This window comes from Rattus norvegicus, chromosome 18 (genome assembly GCF_036323735.1).
Source record: "Rattus norvegicus strain BN/NHsdMcwi chromosome 18, GRCr8, whole genome shotgun sequence".
Lineage (NCBI taxonomy): Eukaryota > Metazoa > Chordata > Mammalia > Rodentia > Muridae > Rattus > Rattus norvegicus.
Window position 1 is genome coordinate 37,491,298 of NC_086036.1, and position 21,708 is coordinate 37,513,005.

General features: G+C 40.7%; 1 protein-coding gene across 7 annotated transcripts in view; it reads right to left on the reverse strand.

Annotated features, from left to right (window-relative positions):
• Positions 1-21,708, reverse strand: part of Mcc (MCC regulator of WNT signaling pathway) — a 474,765-nt gene that overhangs the window by 448,948 nt on the left and 4,109 nt on the right. For 4 of the 7 annotated variants that reach the window (XM_039096842.2, XM_063277360.1, XM_039096843.2 and 1 more), the window contains exon 2: positions 14,475-14,752. The exons of 2 other annotated variants lie outside the window; for them this stretch is intronic. In XM_039096842.2, the coding sequence (XP_038952770.1) occupies positions 14,475-14,683 (209 nt within the window). In that variant the 5' untranslated portion in view covers positions 14,684-14,752. Of the gene's footprint in view, positions 1-14,474; positions 14,753-21,708 lie in introns of those variants that run through there. One more of the 7 variants, NM_001170534.2, reaches the window with a different exon arrangement.

Genomic DNA, 21,708 nt, shown 5'->3' on the forward strand with positions numbered 1-21,708 from the left:
TTCTGTTATCGTAGTATTTTGGATTCCGTTTTTTCAAAGAGTGCATGTATTTCTAAATGTAAGTAACAAAATATCTTCTAAATTGAATTTAAAACCAATCTGTTCATAAAAGTTTTCAAACAGTTGAAGTGGCCATTACACAATAAAACATGCTTCAGTTGATTAACAGAAAGCTTCCTTATGGCACTGAGTGTATAAATCTGTTCTGAGTACCGGGAAAAAGGGAAGTACAAGAGACAATGAGGCATGCTGGTGCAGGGGTGTAGAAGGAGCAAGCTTTAGGAAAATGGCCAAAGAGGAAGAAAAAATGAGAAAATGCTCGTTGAGTAGGCAGATGGAGAGAAGGGCACTTCTAGAGGGGATGCAGATGCTGAGCTTGGTGCTTGGAGCAGCCTGGTAGCACTGAAAGCTGGAGTGTGAGAGGAATGTGTGGAGAGATAGTACAGTTGCTGTGCAACAGGCAAAGACCTTAAATTAAATGCCCCAAGAAGGAGTTTGAACTTCTCTGAAAAGAACAGGCAAAGGCTACAGGATTGTAAAGGAGGTCTGTTCTGTTTCATATTATAGAAAATCAACTTCAGTGTCAGTGGATTGGCCTGAAAGAGTCAACCCAGAGGGTTAGAATAATACCACAGTAGTTCTGGTTAGAGAGATACAGTTTAAAAAATCTTAAGTAGGGATGAGCCCCATTATTTTCATCTCTTGCCTAGAATACATATAAAACTGCCAACAAGTTCTTTATAAGAGTAGGTGGCCCACCGGCAATATTCTCAGAGCAAATTTCATCTATTTATGACTATGAAACAAATTCAGGTTAAGGTATCTGTCTTTTTGCTTCTCCCACCAGTAAGAGTCATCAATAATCAATGGCATGATTTTGGTAATGGCTCATTTGCATATTTAAGCTGATATTTTGAACTGACAATGAGAAACTGACAATTAACTGTTCTCCAAGGAAATGCCCTTCCCCCTCCATAGGGTTTCCTCTTTGGGACTAAGATTTGAAGAAATTTTTGATTTACTAAGCAACAAAGACTATCTCCAGCTGAAATCCCAATATAACTTCATTTAGAATGCAAATGCCTGCACCAAGATTGTAAATGCCACATCTGCCAATGCCAAGATGCCAATTAGAACATGGAATCATCCTCACTATAGAGGGCTAGTAATTAAAACGTAATAGTCTTTAGAAGAAATCACATTCTCTTGTGTTAGATGGATTGTATATGTGATAGAAAAGGTTCTCAAAAAGATATTAAGTCCTGTTGCAAAGAATACATAAAAAACGGAGTGACTCAACTTTAGCTTCTATAAGCACACACAGTCATTAGACTCCACTAGCAACCTGGAGGTGTATCTTAGTGCTAAGTGCTCAGTACTCTCAAACCCTAGGTTTTGTCTTTAAGAGCATGATGTTTATAAAGTGAAAAAAAATCAGGGAGAGGACAAGTGAGATAAGTCAGAGGGAAACCAAGAGGATGCAGTGGTTTGAATATGTTTGGCACAGGGAGTGGTACTATTAGGAGGTGTGGCCTTGTTGAAGTAGGTGTAGCCTTGTTGGAGGAAGTGCGTCACTGGTCACTGTGGGGGTGGGCAAAGAGACCCTCCTCCTAACCACATGGGAGTCAGTCTTCTGTTTGCCTTCGGAACAAGATGTTGAACTCTTAGTTCTTCTATCATGCCTGCCTGGGTGCTGCCGTGCTGCTGCCTTGGTGATAGTGGACCTCTGAACCTGTAAGCCATCTCCAATTAAATATTGTCCTTATAAGAGTTGCCTTGGTCATGGTGTCTGTTCACACCAGTAAAACCCTAACTAAGATAGAAGAGGAAGGCCCACATGGCAGAAGGAGAGAAATGACTACCACAAGTTGTTATCTGATCTCTCATACAAGTAGCATGACACTTCTAATAACCAACCACTTTTTTCCTGGATATAGGACCCAACCCTAACATACTTAAAGTAGCCAAGAACCTGGAAACTAGAGGGGTCATAGGCTCTAGGGGAAAACTTGCGACAATTATTCTGCTAAGGGAACATGGCAATAAAATGACTCCTACTGACATTGTTATAGCCATAGCTGAGTGTATCACTCAGACCTCATTAGTGAAGTTTCTAATTGTGTTAGATGGGAATTAACACAGAAACCTACTGCTGTAAAATGTGCAGAGTGTGAGAGACTTAGGAGCACTCATTTGAAAGCAGTATATGTTTATCAAACTTTCCTATCAAGACTCAGGGATAGATGAGGAAGAGGAGGCAGAAGGGTTATAAGAACCCAGATGTGGTGGATGATGTCAGAGAAACAGTATTTTCCAAACAGGGTTGATACTCACAGAATATCACAGAGATCTCACAGAGACTCTGACAGCACACACAAGATCTGCACAGGTTTGAAACAGACAAAATTAGGACAAGAGAGCAGCTTTGTTGAGCAATGATTCACACATTAAAAAAAATTCATCCTAGTTTAATGAGACGAATATTTTTCAGTATATTCACACAGTTGAATTTGTAAACCAACTTGTTTAGTGAGTGAACTTAAAAACACTATTTTCCTATCCATGAGCATCGGATGCCTTCCCAAAAATCCAATCATTTATAATGTACTAGAGGATTGACATGCTCTATATGTCACTGGGGGAAACAAGTGATACTCCTTGGTGACAGGATCATGAATAATTGGGATTTTGTTTTTGTACATTTGTGTATTTTTCAAAAAATTGACAGGAATACCTTCTATATAAGAGAGGAAGTCATTTTAAAGGAAAAGATCCTTGTATCAAATACATGCACACTTGATATATTTTATAAAGATAAAAGATGTTTGAAAATAAAAATGCCCAGACAATTTTTCAATATATAAGAACACATATACCACTGATTATACTTGATCATTTCTCCATTGGAATTGGCTGAGTGTGCTATACCATCATAAACTATGGCAGGTATGGGTTTTAACAAAACACAGAGCTTATTGCCCTCGCAGAAGCCAGTGTAGAATAATAGCAACAATCAAATTTGTAAATAACCTTGAAATTTACAGGGTGAAAAGAATGTTTTAGAAAACAAAGTTTGTTACTATTATAGAGAATATCAGTGTGATAGAGTGAACCCATTTTGATATAAGGAAATAAACTTTCTTCTTTAAAGATCAACTTTGGGGGTGTGCTTTGCAATTTTGTAACTTAATAACGAAAAGATAAATAACAAAATTTTTAAATGGAACAGACACTTCTCCAAAGAACACACACAAATAGCCAATAATGACACAGTAAGATGTTCAATATCATTAGCCATTAGGAAAATGCTAAACAAAGCTATCATGGGGTACCTCTATATGCATAGCAGGGTGACCATAAATAATTAGTGCCATGAAGATACACAGAAGGTAGAACTGCTTGTAGGGATGTGAAATGGGGCAAGTGCTCTGAAGAGCTAGCTAAGACTTCTCCAAAAACTTAAACCTAGAATTTCCATTATACTCAGGAACTCTACTTCGAGGAATATACTTAGGAATAAAAGTAAATATGCATGCACAAGAACGTGTACATGAATGTTCATGACAGCATCACTTACGTCATCAAAAGACAGAAACAGTAGTCACATGTCCCTCATTTGATGAACAAACAGCATATGTTGTATCATTGCAATGAAATATGACTGCCATAAGAAGTAACAAAGCATTGATACATACTAAAACAGGCAGAAACTTGAAAGCGTTAGCTAACTGGAAAACGAACACCACAATCACAAAAGAGCGTATATAATTCCATTTATATGGAATATCCAGAAGAGAGACAAACAATTGATTAGTGGTTGCTATGGTTTGGAGCAATGAGAATGATGGGGAAATGAGATCCAAAGACTATAGGTTTTGGGTTGTCCAGTTTTCAGTGCACCAAAGTTGAGCTGAGATTTAGGGGGAAGGTTATGTATTAGGCTTTAGATATTTGTCAGATATGCTCAAAATGGGCAGCTTCATTCCTGAAGTGTTCATGATGCAAGCACAAGGAACTGAGTTGGGGTCACTAGCACCCACATAAATAGCTGGTCTCTGACATGCACTCATATTATCAATTTCAGGTTTGAAGAAGTGGAGATGTTAGGATCTCTCGATCTCACCATCCTGCCAGTAAATCACTGAGCTTCATGGTCAGTAAAAGACCCTGTCTCAAAAAAAGAGAAGGGACTAGAGAAAAGACTCAACAGTTAAGAGAACATACCCATTTTCCAGAGGACTAGAAGTCAATTCCCACCAGCCATGACAGAGAGGACTGGAGGTCATTTTCCAACACTCAAGATAGGTGGCTCACAATTATGTAACTTCAACTTCAGTAGGGATGTAACACTTCCAGCTTCTGCAGGAACTCATGTGAACTCATGTGCACATACTTGTAGATTATTGTCTTTATGCAGGTGAAGACAGGCACAAGATAAGTCAAGGCCTGTGATTGGGCAGTGAAAAAAGTAAGGCAGGACAGTTTTTGTAAGGTGGGAGAAAGGAGAAAAAAAAGACCCAAGAGAAGGATGACCCAGATCCATATGGCCTTAAATGGCCACAGGTAGTTATGAATATTTCTTAAGGGATGGACTTATATAGGACAATTTGTCTTATCTAGGTGGGCAGTTTATATCATTATCAATTGGTTGTGAGTTTATTGTATAGACATTTTGTGGAATGATAATTAATTTAAGGTATAAATCTGATTGCTAAATTATAAGCTTATTGGGCTTTGCTTTTAACAGGCTACTGGAAGTTGTGATGATAACCACAGGGGGCAGATGCTGGGAATGTGAGCAGAGTCCAAAGAAAGCTGTGAGATAGGTGGACTCTGTATGGAACTGGTGTGGTGGCGGCCCGTCTTGGATAGAGTTGCAAGGGGGTGGCTGCTGCCAGGCTCAGATGGTAGTCAGAAGCAGCATAGGATGGAGATTGGGAGCTTATTGGTTGAGATGCTTTGCTGATTGAAAATACCCTGCAGATGCCATGTGGCCCACTAGTACTGGCAATAGCACGGGATGGTAGAGATTCTTTTTTTAATGTTTATTACTACACATACTCATACACAGATACATATACATAAATAAAAATCACAAGTTAAAAAGCTTTAAAAATAAATAAACCTGATGTCAACCTCTGGTTACCATATACATGAAGGTTTCCATATATGTGAAAGCACACATATGCACACACTGACATGAACACCTACATTTGCACAACACATACACACACAGAGAGAAAGAGAGAGAGAGAGAGAGAAAGAAGAAGAAGAAGAAGAAGAAGAAGAAGAAGAAGAAGAAGAAGAAGAAGAAGCAGAAGCAGAAGCAGCAGAAGCAGAAGAAGCAGCAGCTTCTTTTTGCTTTTTATTGAAGAGAAAAGACAAAACCTAACCCCTACTACTTCCTATGATATGACACATGGGGTCCAGAATTCACTACTGTGAAACAGGGCGATAAGTCATTATAATACTAAGGAAGTGTACTAGAAGAGCCTGCCTCAAAATCACTGCACAACCCCAATCCTGTCCTGTCCAGGATAAGATGCTTGACGATAATTTCGTGGACCATCTCAGCTACTGATTGGGGATGGTTCTGCATCCCTTTGGCAGTTTAGAGGTTCCTTACTAGAATCGCCAATCCCAAGAATCTTCAGTTAGCCAGCATCTTTCCTGGTGGGGAAGACTATGCCAGGAGAACATTGATAGCAGGAAGTCCCATCTTTTAACTCTGACATTCACCCTGACTGCTTCTCTCTTTTCATTTTCTTTCCTCCAGACATAAGGCTGCCAGCCTGCCCCAGTTTAGGATAAGGACTATGTAGAGGACTAGAGCCAATATCGTCAAGTGAAGATTATTCTGGAGGAGGGGAGCTTACATGGACTGATCACTACTTTCCGATCCAAGACCTACTGCTTGTTCTTAGTGAAGGAACTCAGATTTTGTTTATGGATCACTGTACCTAGGTGAATTACAATTTCCCTCACATGCTGTTGCAAAGAGAGGTGGCAAAAGGGTTGTAATTTGAAAAATAACGTATGGGTAAGTCTTGTTGCAATAATATAGACACTGCTCTTTTATATCTTCCTCTAGAACTTGGGGGTGAAGCTGGAGCTAGGTCAATTATCTTTGTGTTGTGAGATAATTATGGGTACTTTCTATGAAGAATCGTGCTGGGGAAAGGAAGAAGGAAGCTGGGCACTGATGGCCCTGTGGCATTGATAAGGTTTCAGTGTAGAAACTCCAACTCTCGTGTTTAATGAAGGAAGTTTTCAATTTTCAAAACAAAGTCCTCAGACTTTGTTTAGAGAATTCATTATTGTCTAGGATAAATAGATCCATTATCAAAACTAAAATTAGTATTTAAGCAGTTAAGTCTAGATCACATACAGCAGCATATTAATGGGCCAAATTAGGAAGGGTAAGATAAGAACGTTGTTAATTTCCTGTATGCATTCTTGCTTGTGTGAAATTAAATTCCTTTTGCACTCCAACTTGAATGTAGACTGCTTTTATTATTATTACAGTGAGAAAATGTCCTTTCACATAGGCAAACTATAGACTACACCCAAAACCACAACTATAATAGCCCTAAAGCACAGACTATAATAAAATTAAAAAAAATCACAACATTGAATTCAAGCTACAAATGAAAAAAATAAATAAAAAAAATAAAAAACAGCTGAAGGGACCTGGTCAAACAGCTCCCTGCACACATATCCCATGGGAGGGAGAGCTAGAACTTCAGAGGGGCAGACACGCCTGGGAAGCCAGAGGAGACTACTCTCTGCCCACATTTCCTCTGATTCTAGAGGAAAACTCCTAGTGCCATCTGGGCCCCCTGTGCACAGGGTCCCGAGCAAAGGCTGGGCAGGACCTTCTGGTTGCTGCCCTCACAGAGAGCTGAAACCCGGCTCTGAGAAGAGACTCCAGGCTCAAGACCAGAGGTAAGATCAATTTTTCTGCTCCAAGTGACCTGCCTGGTGGACTCAGGACGCACAAAGGCAAAATTCCTCTGGGACTGGGCACTTCCAGTTTCTAGCTGGGGCCAAAACCTCGCTGAGCCCGGCCCACAATTCCCTGCTACCAAACCCCATGGGAAAGAGAGCTCACCACCCAGACAGGTGGGCACTCCTGAGACTGCAGGGCAGGAGAGACCACCAGTTCTGCCGACCCCTGCCCACCTCCCTGGCCCAAGAGGAAACTGTACAGGGCCTCTGAGAACAGGAAGATAGGGGCACTCAACGCAGTGGTCAAGACACCACCCGGATCTGAAGGGACCCAGTCAAAAAGCTCCCTGCACCCAAATCCGGTGGGAGGGAGATCTTGACCATCAGAGGGACAGACATGCCTGGAAAGCCAGAGGAGACTGTTCTCTGCCCGCATTTCTGATTCTAGAGGAAAACGCCTAGTGCTATCTGGGCCCCCTATACACAGGGTCTTGAGCAAAAGCAGGGTAGACCCTTCTGGTTCCTGCCCTCACCGAGAGCTGACACCTGGCTCTGAGAAGCGACTTGAGGCCTGAGACCTCTGGTAGGGCCAACTTTACTGCTCCAAGTGAAATGCATGGTGGACTCAGAACACACACCCACAGGAACACTTGAAGACCAGTAGACAGGAACGACTACATGCCTGAGAGCAGAACACTTTGTTCCCATAAAGGGGTGAAAGAGAATAGGAAAACAGGTCTACAGCACTCCTGACACACAGGCCTATTGGACAGTCTAACCACTGTCAGAAATAGCAGAACAAAGTAACACCAGAGACAATCAGATGGCCAGAGGCAAGCGCAGGAACCCAAGCAACAGAAACCAAGACTACATGGCATCATCGGAGACCTATTCTCCGGCCAAAGCAAACAATGAATATCCAAACACACCAGAAAAGCAAGATCTAGATTTAAAATCACATTTGATCATGATGATGGAGGACTTTAAGAAAGACATAAAGAACTCCCTTAGAGAAATGCAGGAAAACACAAATAAATAAGCAGAAGCCTATAGAGAAAAAAATTCAAAAGTCTCTGAAAGAAATACAGGAAAACACAATCAAACAGGTGAAGGAATTAAAAATGGAAATAGAAGCAATAAAGAAAGCACAAAGGGAGACAACCCTGGATATAGAAAACCAAAGGAAGAGACAAGGAGCTGTACATACAAGCATCACCAACAGAATACAAGAGATAGAAGAGAGAATAAAGGAGCAGAAGATTCCATAGAAATCATCGACACAACTGTCAAAGATAATGGAAAATGAAAAAAGCTACTGACCCAAAACATACAGGGAATCTAGGACACAATGAGAAGATCAAACCTAAGGATAATAGGTATAGAAGAGAGTGAAGACTCCCAGCTCAAAGGACCAGTAAATATCTTCAACAAAACCATAGAAGAAAACTTCCCTAACCTAAAGAAAGAGATGCCCACAGACATACAAGAAACCTACAGAATTCCACATAGATTGGACCTGAAAAGAAACTCCTCCCATCACATAATAGTCAAAACACCAAATGCACAAAACAAAGAAAGAATATTAAGAGCAGTAAGGGGAAAAGATCAAGTAACACATAAAGGCAGACATATCAGAATTGTACCAGATTTCTCACCAGAGACTATGAAAGCTAGAAGATCCTGGACAGATGTCATACAGACCGTAAGAGAACACAAATGCCAGCCCAGGTTACTGTATCCAATAAAACTCTCAATTAACATAGATGGAGAAACCAAGATATTCCATGACAAAACCAAATTTACAGAATATCTTTCTACAAATCCAGCTCTACAAAGGATAATGAAGGGTAAAGTCCAACACAAGGAGGCAAGCTACACCCTAGAAAAAGCAACTAATTGTCTTGCAAGAAAACAAAGAGAAGACAAGCACAAACATAATCTCACATCCAACCACCAATAAAACAGGAAGCAACAATTACTATTTCTTAATATCTCTCAACATCAATGGACTCAATTCCCCAATAAAAAGACATAGATTAATAAACTGGATACACAATGAGGACCCAACATTTTGCTGCCTACAGGAAACACACCTCAGAAACAAAGACAGACACTACCTCAGAGTAAAAGGTTGGACAACAACTTTCTAAGGAAATGGTCTGAAAAAGCAAGCTGGGGTAGGCATGCTGATATCGAATAAAATTGATTTTCAACCAAAAGTCATCAAAAAAGATAAGGAAGGACACTTCATATTCATCAAAGGAAAAATCCACCAAGATGAGCTCTCAATCCTAAATATCTATGCTCCAAATACAAGGGCACCTACATACATAAAAGAAACCTTACTAAAGCTCAAAGCACACATTGTACCTCACACAATAATAGTAGGAGATTTCAACACCCCACTCTCATCAATGGACAGATCATGGAAACAGAAATTAAACAAAGACATAGACAAACTAAGAGACGTCATGAACCAAATGGATTTAACAGATATTTATAGAACATTCTATCCTAAAACAAAAGAATACACCTTCTGTTCACCACCTCCTGGTACTTTCTCCAAAACTGACAATATAATCGGTCATAAAAGAGGCCTTAACAGATACAGAAAGATAGAAATAATCCCTTGCGTCCTATCAGACCACTGCAGGCTAAAGCTGGCCTTCAATAACAATAAGGAAAGAATGTCCACATATACATGGAAGTTGAAAATGCTCAACTCAATGATAACCTGGTCAAGGAAGAAATAAAGAAAGAAATTAAGGACTTCTTCGAATTTAATGAAAGTGAAGGTACAACATACCCAACCTTATGGGACACAATGAAAGCTGTGCTAAGGGGAAAACTCATAGTTCTGAGTGCCTGCAGCAAGAAACAGGAGAGAGCATGGATCAGCAACTTGACAGCACACCTAAAAGCTCTAGAACAAAAAGAAGCAAATACAACCGGGAGGAGTAGAAGGCAGGAAATAATCAAACTCAGAGCTGAAATCAACCAAGTAGAAGCAAAAGTACTATACAAAAATCAACAGAACCAAAAGCTGGTTCTTTGAGAAAATCAACAAGATAGGTAAACCCTTAGCCAGACTAACGAGAAAACACAGAGAGTGTGTCCAAATTAACAAAATCAGAAATGAAAAGGGAGACATAACAACCGAGTCAGAGGAAATTAAAAAAAAAATCATCAGATCCTACTGCAAAAGCCTATATTCAACAAAACTTGAAATCTGCAGGAAATGTACAATTTCCTAGATAGATACTAGGTACCTAAGTTAAATCTGTGACAAATAAACCATTTAAACAACCCCATAACTCCTAAAGAAATAGAAGCAGTCATTAAAATTCTCCCAACCAAAAAGAGCCCAGGTCCTGATGGGTTCAGTGCAGAATTCTATCAGAACGTCATAGAAGACCTCATACCAATACTATCCAAATTATTCCACAAAATTGAAACAGATGGAGCGCTCCCGAATTCCTTCTATGAAGCCACAATTACTCTTACACCTAAACCACACAAAGAACCAATGAAGAAAGAGAACTTCAGACCAATTTCCCTTATGAATATCGACACAAAGATACTTAATAAAATTCTTGCAAACCGAATCCAAGAGCACATCAAAAGAATCATGCATCATAATAAAGTAGGCTTCATTCCAGGGATGCAGGGATGGTTTAATATATGGAAAACCATCAATGTAATCCACTATATAAACAAACTGAGAGATAAAAACCACATGATCATTTCATTAGATGCTGAGAAAGCATTTGACAAAATTCAACACCCCTTCATGATAAAAGTCCTGAAAAGAACAGGATTTCAAGGCCTATACCTAAACATAGTAAAAGCCATATACAACAAACCAGTAGCTAATATTAAACTAAATGGAGAGAAACTTGAAGCAATCCCACTAAAATCAGGGACTAGACAAGGCTGCCCACTCTCTCCCTACTTATTCAATATAGTTCTCGAAGTCTTGCCAGAGCAATCAGACAACAAAAGGAGATCAAGGGATTACAGATTGGAAAGGAAGAAGTCAAAATATCACTACTTGCAGACGATATGATTGTATACTTAAGTGATCCCAAAAGTTCTACCAGAGAACTACTACACCTGATAAACACCTTCAGCAAAGTAACTGGGTATAAAATTAACTCAAATAAATCAGTAGCCTTCCTCTACACAAAAGAGAAACAAGTCGAGAAAGAAATTAGGGAAATGACACCCTTCATAATAGTCCCAATTAATATAAAATACCACCGTGTAACTTTAACCAATCAAGTGAAAGATCTGTATTATAAGAACTTCAAGCCTCTGAAGAAAGAAATTGAAGAAGATCTCAGAAGATGGAAAGATCTCCCATGCTCATGGATTGGCAGGATTAATATAGTAAAAATGGCCATTTTACCAAAACTGATCTACAGATTCAATGCAATCCCCATTAAAAATCCAACCCAATTCTTCATAGAGTTAGACAGAACAATTTGCAAATTCTTCTGGAATAACAAAAAACCCAGGAGAGCTAAAACTATCCTCAACAATAAAAGGAGGTCTGGGGGAATCACTTCCCTGAACTCAAGCAATATTACAGAGCAATAGTGATAAAAAAAATGTATGGTATTGGTACAGAGACAGACATAGACCAGTGGAATAGTATTGAAGACCCAGAAATGAACCCACACACCTATGGTCACTTGATTTTTGACAAAGGAGCCAAAACCATCCAATGGAAAAAAGTATTTTCAGCAAATGGTGCTGGTTCAACTAGAGGTCAGCATGTAGAAGAATGCAGATTGATCCATTCTTAACACCCTGTACAAAGCTCAAGTCCAAGTGGATCAAGGACCTCCACATCAATCCAGATACACTCAAACTAACAGAAGAAAAGGTGGGGAAGAATCTTTAACACCTGGGCACTGGAGAAAATTTCCTGAACAAAACACCAATGCCTTATGCTCTAAGATCAAGAATCAAAAAATGGGATCTCATAAAACTGCCAAGCTTCTGTAAGGCAAAGGACACTATTGTTAGGACAAATAGCAACGAACAGACTGGGAAAAGATCTTTACCAATCCTACAACTGATAGAGGGCTTATATCCAAAATATGCAAAGAACTCACGAAGTTAGACTGCAGGGAGACAAATTAAAATATAAAATATTAAAAATTGGGATTCAGAGCTAAACCAAGAATTCATAGCTGAGGAATGCCGAATGACTGAGAAACACCTAAAGAAATGTTCACCATCTTTAGTCATAAGGGAAATGCAAATCAAAACAATCCTGAGATTTCACCTCACACCAGTCAGAATGGCTAAGATCAAAAACTCAGGTGACAGCAGATGCTGGCCAGGATGTGGAAAAAGAGGAATACTCCTCCATTGTTGGTAGAATTGCAGACTGGTACAACCATTCTGGAAATCAGTCTGGAGGTTCCTCAGAAAATTGGACATTGAGCTACCTGAAGACCCAGCTATACCTCTCTTGGGCATATACCCAAATATGCCCCAGCATATAACAGAGACATGCTCCACTATGTTCATAGCAACCTTATTTATAATAGCCAGAAGCTGGAAAGAACCCAGATGCCCCTCAGCAGAGGAATGGATACAGAAAATGTGGTACATCTACACAATGGAATATTACTCAACTATCAAAAACAATGACTTTTTGAAATTCATAGGGAAATGGATGGAACTGGAAAATATCATCCTGAGTGAGGTAACCCAATCACAGAAAAACACACATAGCATGCACTCACTGATAAGTGGATATTAGCCCAAATGCTCGAATTACCCTAGATGCACAGAACACATGAAACTCAAGAAGGATGACCAATATGTGGATGCTTCATTCCTTCTTTAGAAGGGGAACATGAATACCCTTGGGAGGGAATAGGGAGGCAAAGTTTAGAACAGAGGTTGAAGGAACACCCATTCAGAGCCTGCCCCACATGTGGCCCACACATATACAGCCACCAAACTAGATAAGGTGGATGAAGCAAAGATGTGCGGGCTGACAGGAACTGAATGTAGATCTCTCCTGAGAGACACAGCCACAATACAGCAAATACATAGGTGAATGCCAGCAGCAAACCACTGAACTGAGAATGGGACCCCTGTTGAAGGCATCAGAGAAAGGACTGAAAGAGCTTGAAGGGGCTTCAGACCCCATATGAACAACAATGCCAAGCAACCAGAGCTTCCAGGGACTAAGCCACTACCCAAAGACTGTACATGGACTGACCCTGGGCACCAACTGCATAGGTAGCAATGAATAGCTTAGTAAGAGCACCAGTGAAAGGGGAAGCCCTTGGTCCTGCCAAGACTGAACCCCCAGTGAACGTGATTGTTGGGGGGAGGGAGGTAATGAGGTAGGATGGGGTGGGGAACACCCATAGAGAAGGGGAGTTGGAGGGGTTAGGGGGATGTTGGCCTGGAAACCGGGAAAGGGAATAACAATTGAAATGTAAATAATAAATACCCCAGTTAATAAAGATGGAGGAAAAAATGAAAAAAAAAAACAAATAAGCAAATGAAGAAAAGCGAAAGCAAAACCCATAACACCCTAGGTGGGAATCTATCGGAGTTGCATACTGTTTTCATTTCAGAACAGAATTACTACTTTTTCTGTCTTTATAGTATTTTTAACGTTTTTGCAAAAATAAATAAGAAAACTTCATCAACATTGATAATTGAATCAAGTCTCAAATTAATGATGTTTTTTGTACCTGCCAAATTGTTGCAGGTAATTTATTACCTATTTCAGAGAGCTTTTCAGTAAGAAAATATTCCTTGATTCCTGTTTCCTTTAGGTAGGCAAGGTCAAATGGCAAGCGAGCACCCTCAAATTTCCCGAATGGATATTGAGCATCCCCAAGACAGTGTTTAAAGAAAGGGAGTATACAAAAGCTAGACTGCCTGCTTTGTTGAAGGCAATCCAAAATTCGGAGCAAACTTTTTTCCCCCATAAAAACAGATTGCAACTTTACAGTCTGCACTTCACCTTCAGCTTCTAAGGCTTACAGATATGGGCAGTACTCATCATTTGATCCAGGGCTGTAGGCTAAACCACATCACCAGGCCTAGATCTCTCTTGAAGCTAACAGTGAATAGAGGTGAGAGGACACACCTTTGAACGGGGTGGGGAGTAGGGAGGGTCTATATTTCAGACTCTTCAAACCCTAGCTTGTTCCTGGTGGCTTCCTGTGCCCTAGAGTAGTGTGTTCACATTGCTACTTGGGGACAAATTCTCCCTGGACTCTAAGTTTGGGATTCGGGTGTTTTTCCTAAGTTATTTTTCTGCATGAGTCTCACTGACAGCGCCCCTACCTGGGTTGCCCACCTGTCCTCCACCGCGCCCTGGAGCCTGTGGTGTCTCAGCAGCCCCAGGAGAGCAGCGCCTTCTATCTGGGACCCGCAGGCAGCCTGAAGAGGCCCTTGACTCTGTGGCCTAGCCACAGCTCCGGGAACCAAACTTTCCTAGCGAGCGCGCCAGGAACTTGGCTGAAGTTGGGAGGGTCGCTTACCAGCTGATGAAGCCATCGCCGTCGCTGTCGCACGTCTGGAAGAGCCGCCGCAGACGCTCCTCCTCGTCGGTGCTGGACGTGTCGCTGCTGCTACCGTTGCTGCTGCAAGCGCTTGCAGCCGCCATCGCGCTCCCGCCCCAGGGAGGAACAGCAGGACCTGCACTGCTCACAGCTGCGGACAGCCCTGAACCTGCCCGACGACGGAGCATGCCCAGTGGCCGCCCCAGGAGCGACGGATTCCACCTTTCCGGGTTTTACCGCAATCGCCCAAGTGGCACCTGCGGAATGAGATTTGCTCTGGAAATCACAGAACCTGGGATGCCTACCTGGAGGCCAAAGAAGACTTCAGACCTCTGACACTAAGGGATGATTCAGGCAGACCGCGGTGATCTTCTGGCACTAGTGCGCAGAGTAGGGGATTCCTTTTCGTGCGGGTGTGCAGGGGGGTGGGCTGGGGGCCTGGGACAGGATTCCCACGTTGCTGGCTCAAAACTCTGCGTGTGATCCCACTTTCCAGAGCGTGCTGGATTCTGATTCTGCCGCCCGGAATGAGACCCAGAAAGGCTGGCATTTTAAAGTTTGCATCTGACATGCAACTAAACTTAGCCCAAATTTGTCTTTCACTGGAATGATCTGCCTTTCAGTGGGATTGTTCTGCACTTTGGATCGGTTTCTGGTAACAGTGCTCTGCTGGGCTGGCTGCAATCGACTTTATCCCAATTGCCTAAATCACATCACACCACAGATCTAGAAAACCCCTCACTTGGGAAGTAGATAAAGTTAACGGGTTATCTTAAGGATAAAAGAGATAGTACACAATGCAGGACAACACCTAGCTACAGCTGCGAGCTCAGTGAACACCAATCCTGATTCGCAGGTAGGGTTGCTGAGGTACTTAGACTTGCTCCAGGTTCCAAGCCTTGTGTTAGCATAGAGGCAAGCCTAGGCATTCATAACTCCAGATCAGGAGCCCTTAAACACCACACTAACCTATCATAGCAAGAGGCAAAGGAACCATAACCAAACAACTTGTGGTTTAGTGAATGATTCATTATTCTGTTCCAGGCTTTCTGCCAGGGGTCTATGAAGTTCTGAGGTAGTTTAAAAACATGTCTCATCAGAAGGTGGAGAATGCTTTCTCCTCCTGAACCTGGCTGGGACTTTGTAACTACCTTGACTTCTGAAGCTGGCTTTAAAATAGTAGTGGATTCTACCCGTCTTTCTTTGGGGGACAAGAACCTTGGATACTACAATCCTCTCTGAAAGAAGTTTGTCTATCCAGAAGCTGCTCTGCTGGAGAATCCATGCAAAGAGACCATGTAAAAACTAAAGATGTCAAACAGCCTCCAGATGTTTGGGCCTTCTCTGACCTGGAGCCAGATATGAATGAGATATGCTTTCTCTAGATATTGCAAATCCATAAGTAAAACCAGAGCCTATCAGAGCTTAGCCAACACTCCAGAGCTCTGATGATAACTATAAAGGTCTGTCGTGGTTTTAAATCATTGAATTTTAGGGTGGTGTATTTGTTTAGCAGTAAGTACTTGGAATAAGTCCATCTCTCTTGGCATTGACTACAAGGTCAGCAGGAAGGGATCTTTGCCCTTTTCTCTTTCTTTTCATTCCATCTAACTATTCCTACTTTAGTTCTTTTTAGTTCTGCAAGTTCCAAACATTTCAGATATTTGAGGTACTTGTAATCAGATAGTGAGTGTGTTAGAAATGAGTCTGGTGTCTCAAAAAGTAACCACAAAATCAAAAACTCCAACCAGGCAAAAAGTTTGACTTCTGGACAGAAGAGATGGCTCAGCAATGGAGAGCAGTTGCTGTTCTTGCAGAGAACCTAGGTTTGGTTCCAACCACCAGCATAGCCGCTTACAACCATCCTTGAATCCAGTTCCAGGGAATCTAGAGCCTTCTGCTGATTCCTGTGGTCACCAGCCATGCTCACAACACATTCATAACCACACACAAACAAATCTTTTTTTAAAGTTTTATTTCTGTAAAAGGTTACAGCCATGCACATGAGGGGTTACTCTGGGTTTTTATTCCTAATGGACAGGGGTCCATTTCTCACTGTGAATGGTCAGAATTTGGCCTCATACATCAGCACAGCCGATAATCAAAGCATACCTTTTGAGAATAGGAAGTAGCCTTGACCACATATTTTGACCTTACAGAAATACTGACTAGAGAAGAGGTTTTGCCAGATGGCATCTTTACAAATGTCTTTAAAGACGGAGCTTTCTTTGTCTCATCTAACCCTTTGATAGGAAATTGTATTAATATTTCCCACAAATGGAATATCTCTTTAGAAAAATGTTGCAAATATACCCAATAATATTTGCCAAAAAGGTGCTACCAACACCATCAATATTCTGAAGGGGCATGCTTATATTGTACAAAATTTAAACTTTTATGTTTCAATTTTTATAGAATAAAATCTTTGTCATCACAAGAGTTGTTTGCCTTTGTCTTAGTTTGGGCTTTATTGTGGAAAAAATATATCATGAGCATGGCAACTCTTATAAAGGAAAACACTTATTTTGAGAATGGCTTACGGTTTCAGAAATCTAATTTATTATCATCACGGCAGGAAGCATGGCAGTGTGCAGGCAGACATGGTGCTGGAGAAGCCAAGAGTTCTACATCTCGATTCACAGGTAGGAGAAGGAGACTATTTGCCACACTGGGCACAGCTTGAGCATAGGAGACCCCAAAGCCCACCCCAACACTAACACTTCCTTTAACAAGACCACACCTACTCCAACAAGGCCACAACTCCTAATAGTGCCACTCCCCTATAGGCCAAGCATTCAAACACTAGAGTCTATGGGGGCCATACCTATGCCGACCACCACAGCCTTCAAACCCACCTTGACACTGTGATTTGAGATTTAAAAGTATTTTTTCTAGATATAAAATGTATAAAGGGGCCTGGAAACCCAGAAATCTTTCCAAGTTTTAAGTGGGTCTTTCTGTAACTTCATGTCTACAGAAAGTAGAGATTTAACTACCAACTGGTAATATTTCTAAGACAATGTTTTTCTTATTAGAGAATGTGTACAATAGCTCTTGAGATTTACATCTAAGTAATTTTAGATTAAATCTGAATATTCTTAAAGAGGATCTTGACAAATTTCCTAAACACCATTTTCCTATGCTTGGATAACTTAGAAATGGCTAATCAAATAGATTCAACTTTTCATAGGAGATTTTGTTTCTGAGTTGATATAAAACATGTGAAATTTACACTGAAGAGGTTATGTGAGAGGATGATATTTGCAAGGTAATGGAGGCTAGAGATGCCATATGAATATAAGATGACAAACATAAGCTAGGAACTTGGAACAGGAGCAATAGCCATGGCCATAAATATAACTGCTGTTTATGTCATAATTCTGAAAGGTCTATGCATTTATTTGAAGTGGGTGCACAGCTTTCTTCTCCTTCTCTAGTTTTGCTTTTATTCTTCTCAGTTATAATTTCCTTCCATATTTATGTAGAGCATTTCAATGTATCTACAAATATTGCAAGGTACATGGACTCATTTATGTAAAGTTACCAGTTAAAGGAAGTGAGTAAAGCACTTTGCAAACCTAATTATCTCTTGCTCATGCTTCCAAACTCTTAAACGCACCAAGACTACATGCAAATGCTGGAGCAGGGTTCCTTGGAGCTGTCTGCAACCCCCCTCATGTTTTTTCTTAGTATAATAACCTTTGCAAAATTCCTGTAACTTTCCAAAAGTCACCTCACTCTCCCAGGGCTTTCTTAGTTTGAAGTACACAACATGTAAGGAAGAATCCTATGGTGAAATTGTGAATTGTCTTCCAGCCTCTCTTGTCTGTTAGTGTCAATTATCATTAAATGAGGCTGCAAATTTCTGAGAGAAAATACTGAGGTAAAGTCAAGGAAGTCAAGTCAACTTTTACAAAGTTCTTATCACAAGTTATTGATGCCCTTTGAAGCTCCCTTAATGCAATGTACTGAGGATATACCCTAACTATCTTATTCATTCATTCATTCATTCATTCACTATAATATATAATATATATAATATATCTTATTTATTTATTTATTTATTTATTTATTTATTTACACTTTAGCCATTGTGTGAGAGGTAGAAGAGTATGTGGGAGGTGGAAGATGTAATTCAACTCAAATAGGCTACATAGGGGGCCCAAGTACAGGAAGCAGCTGGAGTTGAGCTCATAACCACCAGCCACGAACAAGGCAGTTTCAGGTATAAGATATTAAATACTTCAACCTAGGTGGAAAAAGCATAGGAAGCAGGATGAGACAATGGGGAGAGCTGCATTGTGATGCAAGCCTGAGAGTGCCCAGGTTCTAGATGACAGAATTTTTTTCTGTATGTTAGAGTTGCTTATTTTATGTGTTTGAGAGTTCTGGCATATGTATATATGTATATTTGTATATGTATATATATGTACACATGTATATATATACATACACATATATGTGCATGTGTATTATATATGTATATGTGATGTACATATGTATATATGTGCATATGTGTGTATATATGTACATATATGTACATATGTGCATAGTATATATGTGTATATATGTATAGTGTCTATGTATATATGTATATATTGCACCACATTATGCCTGGTACCCCCCAGTGGGCAGAAGAGGGTGTTGGATCCCCTGGAACCGGAATTACAGCTGGTTGTTAGCCAGATATAGGGAGTAGGGTTCCATATTATGGAAGTGTTAGGAACTGAACCTAGGTCCTCAGCCAGGGCAACAGGTGCTCTGAAGCATTGAGGCATCTCTCCAGCTCCTTACAGAGAATTCTAAGACAGACTGGATTCATTTTATATGGCTGCTGCAACAAACGTCCAGAGCACAGTTTTATTATTTTTAACGATATATTTCTTATGATCCAGTTCTGGAGGCCCAAATTCTGAAATGAGTCTCATTGAGTTAAGATCTAAGTGTTGGCTGGACATGTTCCTGAGGTAGAAATCCATTCTCTTTGCCAGCTGTTGGAGGATGTCTGCATTCCTTGACTCTTACAGTCTTCAAAGGGAACTGATGAGTGTTTTCAAATGTGATTAACTTTTCATCCTCTTATTTGAGGGCCCCATGAACACTGGTCTCACCCAAATCACTGAAGATTATGTGTACTTCAAGGCCAGCCAACTAGCAACACTGATTCTATCTGCAGTTTTGCCATGAGGACATTTTATAGATTCTGGAGATTGGGGTCGAGATGGCAGCAACTGCGTGTCTGCCCAATCTACTAGGTTATCCGTCATAAATACAGAATGTCTAGGCCTTTACACTCATGCTTTAGGTGATCATCAGACAGAGATCCAGAGAATCTAGATTTATAGCACAGGAAAGGTGTCTCCATAGTATCGTGAGTTTCCCAAAGGGGTTAACAGCTGAAGGATTTATGACAGCATTCTTAACTGCTGAGACGCAAGCTCCTGTCTGGAGGGAGAGCTAAGTAGTGCATCTCCCCACAAGTCCATCCCTAAGTCATGTGGGTCCATTTCAGATTGGGAAAGAACTATTCCTGGATTTTGAAGAGCTTCCATCTCTGGGGGAATTTTTTTTTAACATTTAAATTTTTCTTTTTATTTCATGTGTATGTGTGTTTGTGTGTATGTATGTATACAATGTGCACACCTAGTGTCCGCAGAGACCAGAAAAGGGAATCATATTCCCTAGAACTGGAGCTATAGATGGTTGTGGCCTGACACATGGGTTCTGGGAACTGAATTCAGGTTCTCTGTTAGAATTATAAGAGCTCTTAACTAGCTCTTTAACTCCTAGGACTTTTTAAAAATGTTGAATGGTGGCTCTATATACCAGGATACTACATCCCAGTCCTTCTTGCAGGACCTTAAAAGAGGAAATTTAGTGAGAGAACTCTAGTCTTTATCACAGCTTCAGATCTTGGGGTCCCAACGGATAATTTTTCTTTCCTTCCTATACTAATGAATCTTGACTTGCCTCTCTCTCAGAGAGCAGACTTAGGCTACTTGCCAATTGGCACAACCCACGTGCTCATTTCTGCCAAGCCTGACATGGCTGCACATGTGCATTTACTCTTAGAACTGGATGGGAGAATGCCAGGAGTTATCCACAGCAGTTGCCTGTACTCTAAATATGCTCCTCCCTAACTGGATTTGAAGAGGAAGCTCTGTTCCTCTTCATGATCCGGCTCACTTACTCAGCCAGGAGGACTCTTCTTTACTGATGACTTCTGGACATAAGGAACACAAAGCCTCCAGGGAGTACATGAAACTCTTGCTGTATTGTTGCTGGAGAATTAGTACTTTGGAATATCAGAACATCAAACACTGAGCCCAGAGTTTTAGTGGTAGCAGGAACAAAATTATGAAATCAATAATTGGAATTCAATTAAAAGTGATTACTCCTGTTTCTAACTTCTTCACAGACCTATGTGACCTTCTTTTTGAGGACATAGCCGACATAAAGTTTTTGGTTTATGGTATATTCTGTGTCCTGTAATGTGATTTATCACCTTCATTAAGAATCAAAGGTAGGAAGGTATTAGAAATATTTTAGCAAGTAGGACTCCACTTCGCTTAGGCTGTACACACACCTGCTTTCTAACAATGCACTTAGTGACCCTAGAACATCACCGACATGTATTATGATCATGTATTATGAACCCCTATTCTAGCAATGACTGTAGAAAGCTATTAGCAACCTAGAACCCCACCCACCCACCCACCCAACACACACACACACACACACACAAATACTTTGAGCTGCATGTACACACAATGAAAAGTAATGTTTCTTCTCCTATTTAACAACCATAAAACCTCCCCCTGGTGGACAATTTCTTTTCTTTTCTTTTTTTTAGTATTGAATAGAGTTTATTCAGGGCATGGGGAGGGGAGATAAGAGGGCAGTAGGGCAGAGAAAGAGAGAGAGTAGAGTAGAGAAGCAGAGGAGTAGAGGCAGGCCATGAGCAAGTGGAGAGAAGTGGGGGAGGGGAACGGGGAGGGGGGAGAGAAGAGACAAAGGGGCAAGAGGAAGCAGGAGCAAGAGCAAGAGAGTGAGAGTTGATTTTTTTGTTTGTTTGTTTGTTTGTTTAGTATAGAATAGAGTTTATTCAGGGAATGGGGAGGTGAGTTATTTCTATCCAAATATATTTCAAAATGTATATGGCATAGACTGGTTTGGGGTAAATGTCTGCAAAACAGAGATTATAATAACATTA